Source organism: Leptidea sinapis, chromosome 15 (assembly GCF_905404315.1).
Source record: "Leptidea sinapis chromosome 15, ilLepSina1.1, whole genome shotgun sequence".
In the NCBI taxonomy this organism is placed as follows: domain Eukaryota; kingdom Metazoa; phylum Arthropoda; class Insecta; order Lepidoptera; family Pieridae; genus Leptidea; species Leptidea sinapis.
Genome location: NC_066279.1, coordinates 11,547,186 through 11,569,906, shown reverse-complemented (window position 1 = coordinate 11,569,906; position 22,721 = coordinate 11,547,186). Strand labels below are relative to the sequence as shown.

Genomic DNA, 22,721 nt, shown 5'->3' with positions numbered 1-22,721 from the left:
CGGAACAGCACATCAACAGAAATAGAAGCCAGTTGACTATTGAGGCTGTGCCTGTCCGGAACGAATGGAAGGTTCCAGAGGCCTTGACGAAGCCGAAAGACAGAACGATGCCGCAGATAAGCCTATCGCTCATCCCAGTGAGTGGCAAAGACGCTCCAATCAAAACGCTCAACTACGAACAAGGCACTTGGACACAAGAATACAACGCTCTAGATAAAATGAAAGACTTCGCCGAAAAAGCCGCTTTCGATTTGCCAAAAGCAAAAGCAGACAAGAATTATGACTTCTCGCTGACAAAAGCGGCGGAGAAGGCACAAAAGATACCGGAAGGCGAAAACAACTTGGAGAAACTAATCGAATCGTATTCGAGGATATCGGAGTTCATAAACGGCTGCGATTGGTCGAAATTGGTGAACGAGAAGAAAGTCGATGACGCTAAAGCTCTAGAGCAGAAATATTTGGATGCTAAAAACGAATTTATGACGCAAAATCTAATGTTAATGCCAAAAGATAATAAAAAATCTGTTCTGAGGGAAGTGATAGATCTGAGCACTGAAGATGAGAATATTCTGTCGGAGATTAATAGAAAGATTTCGCAAGGCATGCTCCGTATTGGAAAAGATGGAGCTTTGTCCATCACTGTGCAGACGGTCGGGGATTTGAGTCCGGTACGTCGCCTGATTAAACTAACAATATTTGGTTTCGATGGGTCTAACTATCTAACGCTAATATTGTACATAATATTTCAGCTCAGGCACAGCAATCAAACTAACACTTCATTTGGTATTCACGTACCCTTGAGTTTTTCACCATAACAAATCTCAACAAACTGTTCTTTTACAAATTCTTTTGAATAATGGCATACGTCAAATTTCAAAAGCATTTTAATTTATAAATCTTATGTTTTGCACATGTTTCATTTTTTATTTTGCTCTAGAAACCACATCCTCAGCAAGGTATTCTCGATAATATCCCCATAGTCACATTTGTCGCGGCATAATAAATACAAATGGCCTAAAAATAAAATTGGTATAAAGTTATACCTGAGGATAAACCAAAAATATGCAAAATGTTTACAAATAGATATTTTTCTTATGGTTTATTTGAACGAACAACGTTTCCCGCGTTTATTTACAAGGCTGCTTGACATTCAAAAACTTCAGAATTGTTATTGTATTCACAGTGTTTTCAGCGATATAGTCAACTTTTTCCATATTCTTGGGTTTATTATCAGGTATAACTTTATTCCAAATATTTGTAAGGCCGTAAATGTCTAATAAACGCAATGAAAAGTTACTCCAAGTTTAAATTTAGTTTCCCTGTCATGTAATTCTGTAGTGACAAAGGTAAGATAAAACAAGTTTTAAATTTGGAATAAAATTACTTCGCGTTTATTAATAACACAGTAAAGGCTTTAAATTCATTTAATTACTTTACATTTCAAGCATTTTTAGTTTTCGTTTTGTTCTTCTCGTCTGTTTCGTAAATTTGTTTTTATGCAGTTATAACGTCTGTGTATTCATTAACTGCTCTGTATTTGCATGTTTTCGTATTTATTTGTTCTATGACTTATATTGATTCATTTTGTCACGTACCTGCGTATTAGTGCTTTTTTTAACCCTTGCATTATGCATGTTGCATTTGTTACTGTACCAGTGAATGCTTCCATTGGGGCGGGTAGTTGTAAATTAGTTGAAGCAGCGTTAAATTCGTTTTGAAATAATTACTTTTTCATATTAATATCTCTTTGTTACCAGGAAAGTAAAATTATAAATTAAATGTGTCTGTTCCGGCTTCCTTGACCTTCCGTGACTTTCAAAATGGCTGAACTGATAGCCTCGTTATAACCTGAAGTGTCTATGATTCTGTTGCATCCATATTTTTTTTTAATATCAGAGGTTGTAAATGGTTCATTGACCTGACGGAAACTAGCATCCCATGGACACCTGAATTAGCATAGGTTAAGATGCGTTGCCGGCATTTGCTTAAAGGTCTCTAAGTCGTATCGGTTCGGTTATACCTCCTCCTTTTTTAATTAGTTCCTTAGTGTTTTGAATTTTAAACAGGCTAACCACTAAGTAACGCAAGCATTGACTAATAAAAATTTGTCGACATTATCGAAGGGCGACGCTAGTATATTCTAAGACCATGATACATGGTACATATTATCACTTACATATTATATGTACGATTTGTAAGGTATTAATCCATCTAATCCGACCGTTTCAGTAACTTTTTTGATGAGGTAAACAGTCATTTTACTAAGAATTATCTTTGGAATTTTTTTTCTTTGCTGATGCAATGAAATAGTATTCATATATTTTTATTTACATAATTATGATTTATTTTGGTAAATGAAAGGATAGGAAAATAATTTACAAATACACAAATAGGTAGTATTGATAAAACTGTGTCGAGTGGAGGAAGCACTTCATACATGATTAATCGGAATAGTCTCAAATGATTCCACAGACTTTCCGAGAGAAGAAGTTTCTTATAAAATGCCCAACCATTTTATTGTGTTCTCTGGTGGATAGTTAAAAGCTGTTATTTTGTTACGACAAACAGATATTTCTTTTTTATTTTTAGTACACAAATATTAAATAACTCATAATTTTTTTGTTTCTTACACTTTGGCACATATCAGGGTTCCATTAATACTTACAAGAATGTATAAAATATAGTTTGGGTAGATTTTAAATGTAGCGTAAGTAGTGAATTAATGAATTAGTGAATATTTCAATTACAACATATTTTTTTTTAATTATTATTGTTTTGTTTTATTTAAAGGCACTTTTTAAAGTTATCTTTAAAAATATTTCGATTATTTTATTCTGTTTTTCTCTGAATGTAGTTTGATGTACCAATATTTACTATAATATTCACAAATCGATTAAGATTTGAACAACCAAAACACTATTAAATCTTTTTCGCGATAGACAAAAGTAACTCCAAAGTAGGCTTTTCAAGTTAATTAAGTTTTGTTGAGTTATTCTGTATTCTACTAAAACTTTGCGGCTCTTACATAAATTTGTGTCATAATTTTCATAAATAAGTTTTGCGCACATACTTATATCTGTAACTGGTATTGGTGAAAGAGTATTACATTACAATTGAATCACACTTTTGCAGTTTCAATCTATTTTGAAACTTTAATGTCCCGGTGAAATATAGCTCTTAAGAGGTCTTCTTTGAAGGTGAACTCACCTTCAAAAAACTTTCACCAATGACGATAAAACGTCATTGCATAGCAACTTTGGCATGATTCAGAACATAAATTTTTCAGAACTATATGTTTACTTCACAAATTGATAATACATTGCTTTTGGCGCTTTCGCCTTTTTCAAGTTGTTGTCCAAATTCCGCGATATAGCGAGTTCGCGATCCATTTTTATTATTGTTTGATTTTTTTTAATGAGTTAATATAATAGGGAATAAAGGCGAACTTCTATTCTTCTATTTTTTTTGTCTTGTTCTGGTCTCATGTAGTGTAGAACCACGGTATATAATATGCATGTTAAGTATAACCCCCGCGCTTTAGAGTAGGAACTGACCTTGTCGTATTTAACGTGTGCGAGACGTCAGCAAGCGTCAAATTTACAAACAGTACCTATTGGTGGTTTTTTAGACGCCTGACGTCACCAAGATGGCGTCCTGTCCCTGTCTGATCTCGCGGGGATTATATTCGCTAACTTATTAGTTATTTTTGTTTCATGTGCCCTGTTATGTTAATTTGCTTGCACGCTTTCGATGTGTAAAGGCTAAACGGAAAAAGCAAGAGGAGGTTGATAAGCAGAAGAATGAGGACCACGCGAAGAGGCAACAGGTTTGTGGATTCACGAACAGATTGTGAATCTTTTGATTTTTTTTTACATATCAACATTCTGTACTGCTTTCCTCTATTAACGCGAGTATCACACAACTATTTTTTTTTATATTGTCGATAATTTTAATCTTCCGTGGTGTTGTGGAACAACAAGGTATTTTGCAAAAAAAACATACATGATTAACAATATGATGATTTCCCTATACCACAGAATAAAGAGGAATAATACAGTAGTTTCTCTTAGTAGACCTTTAATGAAATAGTTACTTGAGGTGCCCGCTTATAAGATTCGTTTTAAATCTCAGTTCGCGTCTGCGATGGGCTTATAATACATTGTTAAATTAGTATACGCAGGCTACGATCTACTCGTACATACTTATCTAGTCTCACGGCTTAGGCGCGACAAAAAGGCAGCACGCGCTATTTTTATTTAGAACTTTATTTCTTTACATCTATATATTTAGGTTATACTTATAAATGTCAATAAAAAAGTATTTATTAGTATGTGTTAATATTTCATTATTTAAATAAAAATAAGTAGAATCGTAAGTGATTTTTTTTTTCAAACGTAAAAGCCTCTTCCTTTATTTCCCACTCGTTTCTATCTTTTTGCAATTCTTTTCCACATTTTTCCTGCTTTTTCTGCTATGTAATCGCTGTGTCTCTTATTATGCCTAGCTGATTACTACTTTGGACCATATTTTCGTGTTTTGTTCTTTGTATATTTGTTGCTCAGACTGTATTTACGTAAAAATGGCCGAGAGTGATAAAAAGTGAACTTGACTTATGCATTGGGCTGTCTTAACTTAAGGTCAACAGAATTTCAGCTGTCAAATTACTATAAAAACGAAATCAAAAGTTTAAGCTTATCTTCCACTCAGCTCAGTTTTGTCTAAGTAAAGTCTGAGCAAAGTCTAGTACTAGTTAGATCTCAGACTAACTAATTTAACTCCTTAAGTCATATTTAACTTCTTTCAATTTTTAGAAAACTAAATAACTTTTAAATAGTATAAGTACAAGTACCTATGAGAAACGTCGGTATGAATATCATTTGTTTATAAATAAATTCAATAATCAATTACTTCATTCAATTAGTTTTCTTTTTAAAATATGTGTGATACTCATGTTAAAATCATAACTATATCTTATACAATAGTCATAGTAGATATATTATACTAATGATATATTTTTGTTGCAGGAGAGAGAAATTAAGAGACACCAGGCGATGCTGTTAAAAGAGCAGGTGAGATAGATATATTTATTTGTGTGTGTGTGACAGAGATGGGGGTTTGTGTGTGCGCTATAAAATCAAGAATCATTTATTCATTTGAGTCCAACAATTGCACATATGAATGTCAAAGCTATAATGTATAGAATACGTTTTACCAATTACCACCTCTATTATAATAAACATTAATAGCTCTTAATACAGCATTTTACATTGATAAAGTGCGTGCAAATAATGCAACAAAAATACTGCATGCTTATGTCAGGGGCGTGCATATCATATAGGTAATTAGGCAGTGCCTACCTCGTTATGAACCTAAATAAATATAGCACTAGTCTAAAAGTTAATTTAGTTTAATTTGGTACCCTTATTTTGTTGCCCAACTTCTATTGAACACCCACTCATAAAATTTTTCCTCACGCTAGATACTAAATGCCTGCGGTAAGCAATCTTTGCTTATTCCAAAGCTCAACTACGACTAGTTAGATCCATAATGCCTACCTCGCTAGAAAACCAATGCACGTCCCTTATGTATCAATCAATCAATCTAATTCTTTATTTCCGTATTAACATGGTATGTTACGATGGTATAATCTTACAGTTTCACATAAATTGATAATTATAAACCACCATAAAGTTACGAATATTAGGAATCATTAATTCGAATCCATAAATTACGTCACTCGAAATTCGTGATTTTTTGACCCATCCCCCGACGTTGTCACAGCTGGTCACATCTGTGATACCTAGAGTGATGTCACATATTTTGCAATTTTACATTAATTAGAAATAAAAACTGCAGTGTTCCGAAATTATTTTTATTTCCATTTAAATTCAGTTTTCTTTGCAATTATTTGATTATAGTTTCTTTCTTCTTTTTGTATATTTTTTTTTTATCAGCCTAAGCTGCATTATACAGTACAGCTTCACATAATTTACGGTAAATATTACCAAAATCACTTTTATTGTTCATTTTAAAAGTGTTTTATAAATTAAAAATCATAAAATAGCCGAAAAATTAAACCTTACCATGCAGACAGAGTTGCAACTATTTTTATGTTATTCTTTAGTAGGTATGTAGTTTAATTTAGTGTTGTAATACTTAGATATAAAATATTATTTAAAAGAAATGTGATACCACATAATTTGGGATCTCTCCCCGCCCCTTGTCACACTTGGTTCCCCTCCTCCTTAACATGAGACGTTATTTATGGATGGCCCCTTATAATAATATATTCATGAATGACAATATCAGAAAACCAAACTTGTAAGCTGACGTAAGAAATAGATAAAAATTAAACTGCTTTCTTTTGAAAATAGCCCCTTAAGTATTAAGGTATTATTGGTATATGTATGTGTGTGATTAATTTGTGTGTTTTGTTTCAATCCCCGCTGTCCGGTTGGTTTACAGCAAAAGTATATAACGGAGGTAATTTTGTGTGGATTTTTGCATGCTTTTTGGTGTGGCAGTACTGCAAATGCGTTATATACACACAGTATTCTCCTTTATACAATGAAGTTGGATTAACTACACCGACGCCAGCGAATGCATTCAATTACAACATTAAGAAAATTGATCTTATATCATAGTAGCCATGTTGTAGTCGTAACCTGACCAATCAGCAAACAGTACTGCGCTCCTGCTCACCTCAGATGATTGACAGAATTGTTTGCATTCCGAATATATTAGTATTTGGAGTCTACTATGTTATAAGGTTGATGGGCTTTGCTTTCTAATTAATATTATCACGAAACTATTATGTTTTTCTATGATTTGCTTTAACATGTGTGTGGTGGAGTGCTGAGTAGCAGCTTCTTTATGGCGCTAAATATTATATAAAAGATTCGGGAACAAAAAATTGCCCCGTCTCACCTCAGGGTGGGGAATCCCTTGCAACAACTTCATGCATTTGATCTATGTTTTCCCGTCGTAAGAGGCTACTTAGGGCATTTACCTGTGGGAGGCTTACCAGGAGGAGTAGGAGTTACCTTCTTTGCACAGGATCCCGGCTAGATTTTGAGTTATAATAAAGTTAACAGAATTTTTAGGGTATTCGAGAATCCTGGGTTTGGAATTTATTATTGTACATTTAGATCAAGTATTTAATAACATCTTATGTTACCTACTAATATAGAACAATTAACAGTGTGGGTTTCACTAACATTAAGGTTGGGTTAACTAACTTTTGCAATAACAAACATGTTAAAGTATTGGTCAAGCAAAAAAATGAGTTGCACCATTTGACAATTTTTAGATCACGTCATAACTTTAACTGTTAACCGTAACCGTCCATCCTCGCCGGTTAAAGCTATTGTTAATATGAAATAGCTAAATAACCTTTCAAAAGTTTCAAATTAATATTCGATATGGACTTGATATTTCTATTTTTAACTTTAACTATGCCAAGGAATACGATGGTGCAGCACATTCCGCTGTCCATGTTAAAGTCAGCGTTACTGTTAATGTTAAATTTGACTTAAATCTTAACGAAAGCAGCTAATATAATACAATCCAGTCTAAGAGAAATATACCAACGAAATAAATTAAAGCCCGAAAACGCATGACCAATTTTGATTTGTCAATGTGTGCGGTTGCTAGTGGCATAATAATCAAAATACTAACGGCCGTTCCCAATTTTCAGTCTATCTCCGGTTGTGGCCTACTTAAGATAAAAATCCTAACAATCGTTGACTTTTCTGTCCCAATGAACTTATCGACGGTAACTCACCTTATCCGTACACGCTGTCTGTCAATAAGTCAATAAGAATGACTCATAAGGTATATTGGGATAACTTCAGATTATTACTGCTAATTACTGACAGTAGATGGAAATAATTTATCTCTATCTGTCGGTAGTATATTGGGAACGGCCGTAAGAAGCTAATGCCAAGCGTGGCTAACTCCTTATGACTTGTCAAATCAAAATTGATTAGTGTCAATAGATTCTTAATCCTTCTCCATCTTGCTGTATTTCCGTTAGAGAGGTTCTTATCTCTCGCACTCTTTGATTTGACGCTAGTATGTTTTAAATCAATGATCCTATGTATAACTAAATCCACAGGAACGTGAAAGGAGGCGACAACACACGACATTTATCAGACAATTAGATTCTCGAAGGCGCTGGGAAGAAAGAGAGAGAAGGAAGCACCAGAACCTTCTAGATCGATTGCTCGTTAAAGAGAAGAAGCTGCAACAGAGAAGAAAAGAGATGGAGCTATTGGCTGAGTTAAGGTGAGAATAAACTTATTGTTTTGTAATAAAAAGTAATACATCATAAATTAACACCACGAACAGACATAAACATTTATATTATGTATAAGTATAATTTCGACACGAACCGTGAGTGTTTTATGACGAGAGGACGTTCAGCTGATGGTAATTGATCGCCCCGGCCATTAAAATGCAGTGCCACTCAGGATTCTTGAAAAACTCAAAAATTCTGAACGGCACTACAATTATCCTCGTCACCTTGAGACAAAAGATGTTAAATCTCATTTGCCCGGTAATATAGCTACGGCGCCCTTCAGATCGAAACACAAATTGTTTGGCGTAAATTAATAATCAGATGTTTTCTTATTGAATGCAGGAGACCTCAAGAGGACTCGACTCTCTCGGACCAGAAGCCTCTCCCGACCCTGGAGAGGATCCCGGGTCTCAAGCTAGCCGGACAGGCCTTCGCTGATCTGCTGCAGACATTTGAATTCTTGCATAACTTCGGCAATTCTCTTGGCTTTGGTAATATATATTTATTTATAATGTATTTATTTATAATATTAAAAGTTCAGTAAGCACCAATAGGCGGAGACGTCACTGATGTCATGACAGCGACAATGATTGTTAATACATTTAATTCAAACTAGATGTCAAGACACTACAGATTCTATCATCTACCCTTTGAAACTATTAAATTTACAATACGGTCGAAAAACAGCGAAGATATGTGGTAACAAACAAACGAAAAAATTCCGTCGAATTTTATACCGACTCCTTTTTGAAGTCGGTCGAAAAATACGTACACCTCTGTAAAGCAAACAATATCTAGTTATACCTAATCCTTTGAATTGTAATTCAATACATTATCGCTTTCCGCGGCAGTTGCAGCGATGCAGTCAAATTAATATAATTTAAAACGGCTAGGAAATAAAATAAAAAAATCAAGCCTACTAGCCCTTGACTATTTATTACAAATCTAAAAGATTTTGTCTTTTTCTTTCTTTTCTCACTACTGAATGAACATGACAGGGAGAAGTAATTTTAAACTTGAAGTAACTTTATACTGCGTTTATTAATAACACAGTAAGTGTGCTTGGACTAATGTCTAAAGCCCATTTTGTTATTGGAACTACCCTAAAGTAATAAAGTTTATTAAAAAATAATTTTCTCTTTTCTAATTTTGGAAATGCTCTATTAACTGGGAATTCGGTATTTTCATAATCAATCAATTGATTGAATTGTTAACTTTTTTTTTATATTCTCTTTACAGTTGTGGATAGCTTGCCATCCCTCGACACGCTGCAGCAGGGATTACTGCCGGATTACAACAACGAGGCTGAAGATGAACTGGTCCTTCTCACTATCAGGCTGCTAGAAATCGCTTTAGGTTAGTATTTTAAACTGTTATAAATAACAGTGAAAAGTGAGAGGAGAATCCAGTTACGAAATACCACCATTCACTCTTACGATATGGATGTTTTTGAAGTGAAAACTTCTTTTGCTGCGTTGGGTTTCTTGGTAGGGGAAAATATTATGGCTTCACGCCACTGACTTGCTCAGACTGGCGCACGCGATAAATAAATACTTAAAATAAATATCTTAGACACTTTTTGGATGGGTGAAATCTCGTGAGTTTGCGTCACAAAAATGCATATAGCATAGATACATAAGATAATAAGTATAATTTGCCCGGTTACTTCAGCTACGGCGCTCTTTAATAATGCTTGACGGCAGAATTAAGATCCACTGCAGTACCCATTTAGCCAGAATCCTTACTCTTTTAATGTATAGTTTTGCTCTTTTTATTGCCTGGAAGAGATCATTATAAAGTGATATGGCCGCCAATTGCACCATATGATATTGTTACGTGTTAGGCTTCGAATGATTTGGAGAGAAACACCTGCTGACTCTTTTGAAGACTTTATTCACTAGCACTAGGTCCAAACACTAAGCACTAACGATGTCCTAGATCGTAGGTTTCACTGGTATCACTCTTGATCACTAGTTTTCACTTCGAAGTCGCCTCGAATATGGCCTCGAAGGTAGCTAAAACTGAACTGAACTGGCTCGCTTCCCTGCGGCTATTTATATGGGCCGAGACGAATCCCAGACAACGGACCCGACTCACGCGAACGTGATCGAGCGGGTTGGATGATTCTGGAACGTTCGCGCATGTACCCGGTTTTCGAGACTATACTTCTATATAGTTCCACAGTAGTTCCTCTAACGCCATCTAGTATTGAGTAGGGGGTTTCATGTTGTCTTTGTTCTTTGAGTGGTTTTTCTGGTTACGCTAGATGGCGCTAGTTTCTTTGTGTTTTATGTGTTCGTAACAATATCAAGATGTAAGTAAGTACATTAGTTATATTTTATTAATGTGGTGTCAAAAGAGTGTAATAAATAATTCTGTGCTAAGAAACCTTTCACTCGAACTTTGTTCAACACAACCAAACAGTGCAATGATCTTCCTTGCTCGATATGTATGTTTTCCAAGACATGGGCACCTTCATAAAAGCGGGTAAACCTGCCTAAAAGAGCTGCAACACTCTTGTGATTCGTATGGTGTTGCTTGGGAATATGGGCTGGAGTGAACATCAGGCGAAAAACCAGCCAAATGCGAGTTGGACTTGCGCACGAAGGGCTCCGTACCATTATCCTTAAAAACATATATTAAACTCACGTTTGTTTGTAATATTTGTTGTTAAAGCAGCAATGGAAATACATCGTCTGTGAAAACTTCAACTGTCCAACTGTCATGGTTCGTGAGATACAGCCTGTTGACAGACGGACAGACAAACATACGTACAGCGGTGTCTTAATTCCATTTTTACTATTTGGGTACAGCACCCGAAAAAATTAAGTATTTATTGGTTTTTAGTAAATGATATTTTGTTAACAGAGGACCCAGGCATTCCACATCCAGGGAGACACACCACGCTACTGGGGCAAGCTATTCGAATAGGAGACATAACTCCGGACAACCTCAGTGAGGTTCTGAGGATATATCTGTATGCGAACGCGACCGGACAGGTCAAAGCCTTGACTGGTGAGTGGGATATTCTTGATATGGCGCGATCTTAGATAATTTATAGGTCTATATAGAGCCTCTTGCTGATAGAGAAGCGAAAAAAAAACAGTCCAGGTTTATTACTTTAGTGTGCGTGACAAGCTGCGTCTTACACTCGCGATTTGTATTAGTGTGCATTGCTCAAAATAGAGGTTAACTGTAAAATTGTCAAATTTATACGTCGGTGATATTTTAATTTTTAAATACTTTCTTACTTAGCTTACACTTGAGATAAATCGCAATAAATCAAGAACGAATTAACGGCTGCTGATTTCCCAAACTGATTCGGCTTAGGGTCGACTGAGTCAATATCTCCTGAGGATGCCTCGTGTTGAGGCGAAACAATTGTCGAATTCATTGAAGACAAAACTTGGCGGAAGTTATACTCAGTAAAAATCACAAAATTTGTATTCTTACTGATCTTTGCAGCGTGTATCACTTTCGCACATGATGTTGTTAGGTAGTATGCATTTTAGCCGGGCCCAGCAACGAATTCGAGCCGTTGACTAGTGTACCATTTAAGCGCTTTATAAGGTGCAGATTTAGTCACACTTCACCTCCTAAACCCAAAATTACTTGTAAATTTTGGAGTGTCATGATAGTTTCATGTGAAAGTTATTAGAATTTAGTTTAGTTCGAATTTCCTTATTTACAACGATACAATTTGTCAGGACTTACGGTGGAGAGAGAAAGGGAGAGGAGAGTGGCAGATCACCACCAGAGCGACGCGGAGATGCAGCAGAGTTGCATGAGCAGTAAAAACGCACCCTACTATCAACACTTACACAGCAACGCCACCTATAAACTATCAGGTATAATAGCATATTATGAAATAAGTGAGCTGAGTTGCTCATTATACGCGAGGCTGTGGGTTGATGTATTCGTAAATCAACCGAGTGTCTAGTGAGCAAGTTTTTCATTTTTAAATTCAAACGCACTTTTTCAACACACGACGAAAAAACAAACTTTGTTTACACAGCAACGAATGCGATACAAACAAAATATGAAAATTATGGGAAATGGCGCTCAAGTTTTTTTTGGTAGGGATAAGGCGGTGGTGGTGGTAATTCGCGCGCTCGGAGAACAGAGTCGCCACCACCGCACCGCATTAATGCGGATCGATTCGCAATCGCTATACGATAAGCAGCTATTGTTTTTCTATATAAATAAAATACCCTGCGACCGCTCATTGTATGAATTATCATGTGTTATGAAATGTTATTAACTGAAACATTTCTATTGCGAATATATAGGTATTTCTAATTAAAAAGATACAGGTTCCGGATAAGTAATCACCATAAGTTCCTGTTAGTTATCCTGCATCTTATTGTGTTAGTATTATTCCGATCGGTTCAGTAGTTTTCGCAGTATAATTGAAGGATAAAACCGGCCATACATTTAGTAGTATAATATAGATTGTTCAAAGACTCTGACGTAACAGAAACTCCGCGCAAAATGCCGCGTTTGAATAGCCGAAATATATTATAATTTGACGTGTTTGATAAATTTTAGGATGTAAATAATCATATTTGTATTTTTAAAAATCATGCATAAATACCCTTTTCCGACTTGAACTTGATCCGTTATTTTGTTATCTTGTTTTAAAAGTGTTCTAGTCTTATTTATAAATAGTTTTTAATGAAATATTTTTTTTCAGAAACGCTTCGGGATAAGCCGTTCGTATCGTTGAACCCGACGAGCAAGGCGCGTATTCTGGCCACCTTATGTGACGAGTTGCTGCAAAACAAGAGTGTTCTGCGGCAGATCGACGCGTCCCTCGACCACCTCAATCATCTGCGGAAAGAGAAATACCTCATGGATGCCAAATTTAGGAAGTAAGTTCCAATTCGTATTCAATTTTCTGAAACCATATTGCGAGAATGTTTAATGTCTTCATTCTGAAAACATACAACTATCGCGCCAGTTGAATGCAGTCAGAGCGGCAGCAACTTGCCCCGCACGCCTCGCCTCCCGCGCCTGCAGTATAGTGTATCGCATTAACAACTTTAGTAAAGTTGCGATCCCGTGTAATTTTTTTGATTTTAATAATGACTAATGCGAGTCCATCAGGTTCCGTTCAGTAGATGTTGACTCGCGCTCTCTCTCTCTCTCTCTCTCTCTCTCTGGCCAGTCTCGTGCATGAATTTGGCGAATTCTCCGTATTCAACTCGCGCGTAATTTGTATGTGCGGTGACAAAGTTGTTTTCGAAAATAAAACAAATTAATTCGAATAAAAAAACAATAAAGAAAATTATGATATTGTAACTTAATATTATTTCTATTTATCCAAATAGGTTGATATGTAATTTTATTATGCCTTAAAGATTGGGTTTTCTAGTATGAATACGGGAAGTGTGGAAGCAGATGCCTATTAACCACCAGGCGTTTAAGTTACAAAAGCATTATGCCAAGTGTCTAAAGAAGATGGTTTGTAACGAGTTTGTGTTGCCAGTGATGATATACGGAACGTGGTCGCTTACTTTGGGCGTTATGAAGAAGCTCATGGTCGCTCAGATGGCAATGCCTGGAGTTGCTCTGCGAGACAGAATCAGAAATGACGAGATCCGTAAGAGATCCAAAGTCACCGACATAGACCCAGATGGTTGTGAAACTGAAGTGGCAGTGGGCAGGACATATTATAGTTCGATGGACGGAAACAAATACATTATTCATCATATAAAAGTTTGCAGAGTAGTAAGGATCACTAACTACAGGGCTATGGTTTTTTAAAGCGTCTTTAGAACAGTTCAGTTCAGCCTTCTTTCACTGCGGCCAATGTGATCTATTGTCATAAACCACTGGGCTTTATGTGTCGTCGTAATGTATTAATTATATCCGAATTATACCAGATTGCGAGTGCTGTATACTCGGAAGACGAGGTCAGAGCACAGCGAGAAACAGCAGGCGCTAGCGTTGGAGAGGATGCAGCGGTTGGTGGAAGAGAGTGTGGTCACCCGGAGTCCTCTGCACGGTGAGTTGGACTTAATTTAAGAATCAGAGAAAATCCATTACATAGCAGTGACCGTACACTGCATCACCCTACGGTTTTTAACCCTTCGTGAACTTGTTTTTCGTAATAATACAAACAAAACTTCTTAACAAGACTTCGTATCACACACCATCTTGTTGGATAAGTTGGAGCAAAATGGCGTTAGAGGACCAGCTCTTAACTGGATGGAGTCCTACTTAAAAGACCGTAAGCAATGTGTGGAGATCAATTCTATCGACGAAAAGGCTACCATAATTGCCCAACAATCAAACTTTAAATTAAAAAGATTTGGTGTTCCGCAAGGAAGCGTCCTTGGACCATTATTATTTTTAATTTATATTAATGACCTGCCTAGTGTGACAAAAAATGACTGTTATTTATTTGCCGATGATATATCAATAATTATGACATGTAATAATAAAAATGAGATTGATATTTATGAAAGTGAAATTAATAATGAAATTAATACAGTGGTAAATTGGCTAGAGGATAATAATCTTCAAGTTAATATTAAAAAAACCTCATTTATGCAATTTAGTTTAAGTAACCGCTCTAATAACTATAGCCTTAAGATAAATTATACAAATACCCAAATAGAAGAAGCTTTGCATGTTAAATTTTTAGGAGTACTTCTAGATAAAAATCTAAAATGGAAAGAGCATGTAGACATGGTATGCCAAAAAATTGATAGATATGTTTATGTGTTATATAGATTGCGTAAAACGGCTTTACAAAGTACAGTCCTGGCAGCTTATCATGGTTATGTCGCATCAGTACTTCAATATGGACTAATCTTGTGGGGAAACTCTAGCGAGGCTAATAGGGCTTTCATAGCCCAAAAGAGATGCTTAAGAGCTATGACAGGAGCTTTTTACTTAGATTCGTGTGAACCACTGTTTAAAGAATTACGTATTCTTCCATTTCCCTGTATGTATATATACGAAATATGTATCTTTGTCAAACAACATGACCATTTATTTACAAAAGCAAGAGATATTTATCCGAGAAATACAAGAAACGGTGACAGACTGGTGATTGCACACAAATTTCATAATGCATCCTACGGAAAATGTAGCTATGTCATGTGTATAAAAATATTTAATAAACTCCCTCCAAGCTTACGCGTATTACCCGTCCAACGATTTAAAAAGGATCTTTTTACATGGCTTATAGATAAATGTTTTTATTCCATAAATGAAATGTTGACACATTAGGTTAAATTAAATTGACTTTAAAATATATATTAATTCTAGTCTTTAAATAATGACATTTAAAATAATAATTATAATTTAAATTAACCTAAGTGCTTAAAATATAGAGTTTGTTAATCAATTATAATAATAACTAGAATTTTGTTAATAATAATTTTGCATGCCAGAAATGGCCGATAACATTGATACATTAAAACTACTTACACCCATTGTTACATGTTTTCTAGCAAAATAAAGAATTTATTTATTTATTTATTTATTTAAAAAATAAGTAAAATAAATAATCATCATTTAAATCTTTAATCACATCGAAACAAAATATGGACGTTTTATGTAGGTACTAAAACATAGCAATGCAAGCATAACAATGTTATTCCGAACTATGTATGGTATGAGGCGATTCTTTGACATAAATGAATAAAGAGATTTTGATTTGATTTGTTAGCGCACTGTTGTTGTTGCTTCAGCGACGATACTACTAAAACACTTTCACCAAGCAGTTTGGTACTCAAAGCGTCAAAAAGCGAGTACTTTTCACCGTAAAAGTGTCTAATAAAGACATTACATACATAAGACATTACATACAGAAGCCGTAACTTATGTATAGTGATATAAACATATTTATTTTGCAGAAAGCTCAGATAAATCACAAACGCCGAAGAAAGAGTCGTCACCGGAAAAGCCGAATACTCCGTCACCATACAAGGACTCGGAAGACCAGAGTGACAAGGAACTATCGCCTTTGAAGGACCTTTCGAACAGTATGAAGAGTAAGGAGATGCTCAACAACAATAAGGACGAATGTCCTGTTGAGGGGAAAGATAAGGACAGTGTTATGGGTGATAATGATGGTAACTTCAGTGATTTGGAAAGCGAAGGGACGCAACCTGAGGAGGTAACGTACTATTGCCATTTCTATTTTTTTCTCACATACTAAACAAGTCTAAATGCGTCACAATGTAACAAACAAAATGGCGTATTTCAATATGGCCGCCATGTACCCAAAAAAAATTTACAAAATAATAAAATACATAGTATTATCTTGGATAATTTATATGTCTAGATAGACTGGGACAGCTCTTTTTCAACAAAGCACACACAAAAGTGACATTCGTATCGCGAGTATAAGATGTTGCTTTTCATGCACACTAAAGTATAAACCTGGCCTGTTGCCATGCTTGTACATTATTAAATTGTTGCACAACGCATAACCCAAACACAATAAAAACATGTATGTCATATATTTAAAATTACTAATCAATTAATTATTCCTAAATAATGCTCTTATAATCTAGGATGAAGACAAGAATTTATCGTCGGAAGAGGTTGGTCGGAAGGTGGAACGGTTCAGCCGACAGTGTGAGCAGCACTCGCTACAACTAGCTGCGGCTTCGACATCATTACGAGCCGCTTGCAGCTTACAAGACAGGTACTCACCGGCAAACATATACATATCGGGCTTAAGTGTTGACATCTGGCATTCTACAACCGCGCGTTTTAGGAATTTCTTGCCTCGCACAGGCACTCTATGACAATTTTTTGAAGTGAAAACTTCGCTAGCTAAAATTATAACAAAACAACATTTGTTCAGGTATTGGCGGCGCTACTGGTCGCTGGGTAAAGCCGGTGGTATCTGGGTTGAAGCCATGGAGTCTGCTCAACCGGAGATACTCAGCTATCACGCCAGACTAGAAGATATGAAACTCAACGCGGGAGTCAAGCAGGAAGTTAAAGGTATGGTGAAATGATTACTGACTTACTTACTCCTGTGGCGCAGTAACCCAAAGTGGGCTTGGCCTCTGAGACAAGAGAGTCCTCAACTTATTAATTTCCAGTGCGATATCACGCCAATTCATGATTTTCATCCCGGAGAGGTTAACCTTCATCCGGTCTTTCCACCTATTTTTAGAGCGACCTGCTGCCGATGCGTACCGAGTATGCGTTTCTCACTACACATTCCTCTCTCATGCGTTCTATGTGGCCGAGCCAGCGGAGACGATTGACCTTAACTTCTCCAATAATGTTGGGCTCAGCCACGAGGTCTTCTATCTCGGCGTTCTTGCGGACTCTCCACTGCCCATTTTTTGACAGGGTGGGGCCCAGGATCTTATGTAGGATCTTTTGCTCGGCTTCAATGGTGAAACGATAAGCGGATGTAAAGCTTAATTGATATTTGGTGACTTATCCAACATATAGTGAGGAGTATTTATCTATTTTTGTGAAAGAAGAAGACAAACGATTGTATGCCGCGCACACTCTCTTCAATATCAGAGGTATCTCATGTTTAATTACCATTATCTCCTAAGCTAAATAAAAATCTTATAATGTTCTATAAAGGCTTTTCGGAAGTGTGGTAGAATCTATCAATAAGTGATTACAAACCCTATTGTATCGTCATATAAAGTATTCAATATTTTTTCCAGAAGAAATAGGAGAACTAAAAGTTAAAATGGAGGACGTAGACTCGACACGTGTGGACGCCGAGGCGGACGCGCTCGAACTGCGGAGCATCAAGAACGAATTGAACCTAAGCGACAGAACGCAGATAATCAAATATGAACCTAATAACAGCGCTTGTAAGGTTGAAGGTTAGTCGTTATTACAACTAAATAAACGATTAATTTTATAAAAATCCTGTACTACAGCTTGAGGCGTATCAAGTAGTGAGAACATATAAATATTGATATTCAGGAAATAAGCGACATTAAAAAGAAGAGTAATAACGTATCCAATTATAAAAGTTTATACACCTCTGTCATTTGCATTTTTCCCCGCCCACATACGGCGCGCGGGCGGCACAGTTTTATATACATGTACATACCATTAGCTCAGCGTCTCTGAATCTGCTCAACGAGATTGCCCCCTGAGTTTGATACATTTTTAGGTTTCACGACATTAGCACGGCTCCGTTGTAACACCGTCGTGTCAGTCTTAATCGAATCGAATACTGTAACTATCCGGGCTATCATTTCTTGTTCAGCGTCACAAATTCGTCGGAACACGTATTCCTTCACGTGTTCCTAAAGAAAATGTCGAGCGCCGTGAGGCCGGGAGAACTTCAATGCCCCAATAGCCATCTGTGCGTTTCAGTTTCAAACCATCATTTCATTTAGTGTATATTAATATTTCTTTCTCCTGTAGGCTCCATTAAAATGGAAGAGAAATATATTCAGCACAAACAGAACAACGAAGAATGCGACATGCTGGATATAGAAGACTCAATCCCCACGGCTTTCTTAGTCCAGAAACCTCACAAACCGGTCCCGGCTAATGAGGAAGAACCGAAAGAAACGAAAACTGAACCCGTAGAAGAACAAGAAGACCCGAAAGACAACCTAGTGAATAACCTCGAGGAACTACGCAAAATGGCCGAAGCTGTCTCATCACAGTTAGTCGCGGCGAAGAAGGCGGAAGAACAGAAAGATGTCAAACCAAAAACTGAGGAGATGGACACAGAAGACGCTCACGTACATCTATACACTAAGATGCTTGACGGGAAATGGTTTTCCATTCTGCGACACGAGATCGGCTTGACGAGTATAAATGAAAATGAGGATGTTCCAAAGTACTGTGATAATGATAAAACATGCGCGGAAATTGTCCTCAGTCAAGGGCATAGATGGGATGTGTCCAATAACTTACATTTATTAAACGATCCCAGTTTGTTTACGTTGAACAGCATGGTGACTTCGGTTCAGGTGCCCAATAACAACATTTACCCGGACAGCAGCTTGACTATGTCGGGTTTGGATCAAGATATGATCGATAATGTCAGCCATGAAACTGAATTTGAGGTTGAAAAGGAAAAAGATCAGGTGAAAATTGGTTAATTTACTTAATTATTAGAGTTGATAGAAAGGCGAGAACGCACGATAGTCACGGAACTTATGTACTTTTGACAGTCAAGTCATCTCTTCAGGCTTTACTCATTGGTATAAGAAAATAATGGGGTCTATATACTAGTAAAACAACTACATCCTAAAAGTGAGGGGTTGCAATAGGACTATCATTCTGAATATATTGGCACTGACAAATTCCAAAATAAAAAAAATTTGGTGCGGTTTATTTTTTATTTTTTTACAATAAAAATTAACTTCCGTCTGTTTGTAAAAGTCAGACATTGACCCTTATTACGCATGAACAATGCCAGCATTGTAATAATGCTGGCTAAAATGTCTACAAAAATTTTTGATTTTTTTTTTTGCAAACATAACTTCTGGCTAAAATCTCAATAGCTATAGATTCAGTTATAGGGAGCTCTACGGAACCCTTCCGTATTCGGAGGTTGTCTGGTTACACCCGGTAAACTATACAAGATATGGAGGATTTTTTCGGGCTAAAACCGAACACCACTTACACGTAACTTGTTCTACATGTCTTTGCACAACCGCATGATTCGAAGATATTTAAAGCATGCTATGAACCTACTCGCTATGAGCTTACAAGACCTTGAACCCGTGTTATCATGATTATTAGGCAGACAGTAGTAGACGTAGAGTTGCGGCAAAAAGCCAGTACTGCAGACTGCAGTATTCCCGAACCGATACGACATAGGGACATTCAAGTCTACAGAATACTGTCACTTCAATGACCGGCAAAGCTTTTTTTTTATGATAATAAGGGACGAGATGAGCACATTCAACTTATGGTAATTGATACGCTCTGCCCATTACAATGCTGTGCTTCTCAGGATTCTTGAAAAAACCCAAAAATTGCGGCACTACAATTGCGCTCGACAACTTAAGACATAAAATAATATGTCTCATTTGCCCAGTAATTTCACTAGCTACGGCGTCCTTTAGAACGAAACACAATAATGCTTATACATTACTGCTTCACGGCAGAAAAAGGCGCTGTTGTGGTACCCATAATCTGGCCGGCATCCTGTAAAAAGAAGATTCCCACTGGTAAATGCTCTTAGTCGTCTCTTACGGCATCCTTGGGCCTGCAACTTATCTATTATTTTTATGCCCCCGGGAAGCACATCTCTGATACTTCGGGTATTATAAACATAAACAATGCATATTTTTTCAGGAAAACGATCTAGAGAAAGAACTACAAGCTGATTCAAAGGCCGACTTGTCCGCACAAAAGGCCAAAGGACTCAACAGCCTGGGTCTGCTTAACTTTAACGCTCTATCAACTTACGTCACCTGTGACTCCCCTCCACCAATCGCAATGTCGCTGGAGGAATTAGACCAATTGGATTATTGTAAGGTGCATGGTTTGCCAAAGAAAATAGAAGGAAATTATGTACCTAAAGACCTTAGGTAAGAACATAGATAACAACATGAAAACAAATTATTTATTTGATGTTAGGTTATCTAACATACGAGTTACATAGCTTATTTTTTTAACTTACCAAAAAAAAAATACTCGCAAAGTACTATTTTGTTGGAACTATGTCTGCTTTAAATTTGCATCAATCAGCAAAATTCAATTAATTTCGGTATTGCTTTGTGTGTAAAATGTAGTATTGTATATGCTAGAAATTATAATTAGTATGATACTTAAACTGTTACGCATTATTTACGAATCTGTTGGTACCAATTGGAATGTGAATGGATTTATAAGATCATTGTAACTATAATAAGAATTTTATGAGTAAAATTTAATAATTATAGGCATGGCTGGTGGCGGATCACTGACCCGGAACAAGTGCCGGCGTTGCTTAGCGCGTTACACTCTAGAGGAGTGAGGGAGAGGGAGCTATACGCGTCCCTGATGAGTCATCTGCCCACCTACAACGGAGCGGTACGTGGAAACATGCTTTACCTATCATATGATTCTACAGATAACGTCACTAGCCGAGAGCACTCTTCCTATAGGTCTGTTTCATCTATCAAAATGAAATTAGAAAAGTATTTATAGAGTTTGTACCATAGCAAATACGAATTTAATATTAAGTTGTTATAATTGAGAATTATTTATATTTTCAAATTTAAAAACACAGTTTTAATATCTGTATGTCACGTGACGGAAAACGCCGACCACCATTTTGTGACGTCACTATAACAGAAACAATTACGAGCAATTACCAGCAATACGGACTACGAAAGGCTTTAAATAACCAGGTCATTTTTATTTTCGATAAAGATTGCACTGCACATTTGACGTTTCTTTGTGTATGTTATTAAAACGTCATGATTATTGGTAGCTCCCTTTTTGGCGCGATATTTATCGTTTAAATTATAACAATTTTTCTTAGCATAAAGTGGAATTTTGAGAATAAAAAAAATTGTTTATCGAGTCTTTACGATCATTTTTGAATATATTTTGAAAATACGAATAAAAGCCTATTGGTATTCCAGAAGCGCGCGTGGTTCCGACAGAATGCTCATTGGCTCATAACTCGATACTCGCTGTTTAACACACGGAATAGTTTGAACAAGTGGAATATTAAACGCACACTCATGTCGAAGGCTTTTTACAATATTATATTATTTAATACCTGGAATATGGAATTAAATAGTAATAAAGTTATTACTTTTTATTATTATTACGCGCAATCTGTTTATGTCAATAAAGTATTTTTGACTTTGACTTTTCTAATTGACAATAAATTATTTAATGCCACTTTGGCGAAAAGCATTTTTTTTTTATACTTAAGTCTTATTAAAACTGATGAATATTATGCTATTTTAATTGTCAAAATCAATAAAGATATTTCTCCATGTAACAATTTAACTCGAGCACTATTCAAAATGGTTTTACAATCATATGCTCACTTACTCAAAAAGTAAGTAGTATTTTTTATTATCACGTTTATTATTTAATAATAACAGTTAACTATTATAGAATTTTTATAGAATACGTCTAGCCGTTTCAGAGATTAGCCCGATTAAAATTAATCAATTATGCATTTAATAAATAGTTTTTACTCTGATATTATAAAGAGATATGTGCTTGACCGTGGTCGCTAACTACGGGCCTTATGAGGAAGCTTATGGTCGCTCAGAGGGCAATGCTGTGTTTTGAGTTTCCATGCGAGATCGAATCAAAAATCAGCAGATCCTTAGGAGAACCAAAGTCACCGACCTAGCCCAAATAATTGCGAAACCGAAAGCAGTGGGCTCATAGCTCGACGAATAGATGGCCGTTGGGGCAGTAAAGTCCTCGATTGGCGACCACGTACCGGAAGACGTAGTGTTGGTACACCACAAGATGCACCGATAATCGTGTCATG

General features: G+C 36.2%; 1 protein-coding gene across 11 annotated transcripts in view; it reads left to right on the top strand.

Annotated features, from left to right (window-relative positions):
* LOC126968289 (bromodomain adjacent to zinc finger domain protein 2B-like) overlaps positions 1-22,721 on the top strand; it is a 140,012-nt gene that overhangs the window by 80,531 nt on the left and 36,760 nt on the right. For 4 of the 11 annotated variants that reach the window (XM_050813190.1, XM_050813192.1, XM_050813189.1 and 1 more), the window contains 18 exons: positions 9-668; positions 3,761-3,826; positions 5,025-5,069; positions 6,466-6,483; positions 8,117-8,286; positions 8,642-8,790; positions 9,539-9,655; positions 11,168-11,314; positions 12,007-12,147; positions 12,993-13,170; positions 14,185-14,306; positions 16,168-16,430; positions 16,831-16,964; positions 17,127-17,269; positions 17,959-18,123; positions 18,677-19,350; positions 20,570-20,805; positions 21,160-21,289. In XM_050813190.1, the coding sequence (XP_050669147.1) occupies positions 9-668; positions 3,761-3,826; positions 5,025-5,069; positions 6,466-6,483; positions 8,117-8,286; positions 8,642-8,790; positions 9,539-9,655; positions 11,168-11,314; positions 12,007-12,147; positions 12,993-13,170; positions 14,185-14,306; positions 16,168-16,430; positions 16,831-16,964; positions 17,127-17,269; positions 17,959-18,123; positions 18,677-19,350; positions 20,570-20,805; positions 21,160-21,289 (3,558 nt within the window). The remainder of the gene's footprint in view (positions 1-8; positions 669-3,760; positions 3,827-5,024; positions 5,070-6,465; positions 6,484-8,116; positions 8,287-8,641; positions 8,791-9,538; positions 9,656-11,167; positions 11,315-12,006; positions 12,148-12,992; positions 13,171-14,184; positions 14,307-16,167; positions 16,431-16,830; positions 16,965-17,126; positions 17,270-17,958; positions 18,124-18,676; positions 19,351-20,569; positions 20,806-21,159; positions 21,290-22,721) is intronic. The other 7 variants (XM_050813198.1, XM_050813191.1, XM_050813196.1 and 4 more) reach the window with 4 other exon arrangements.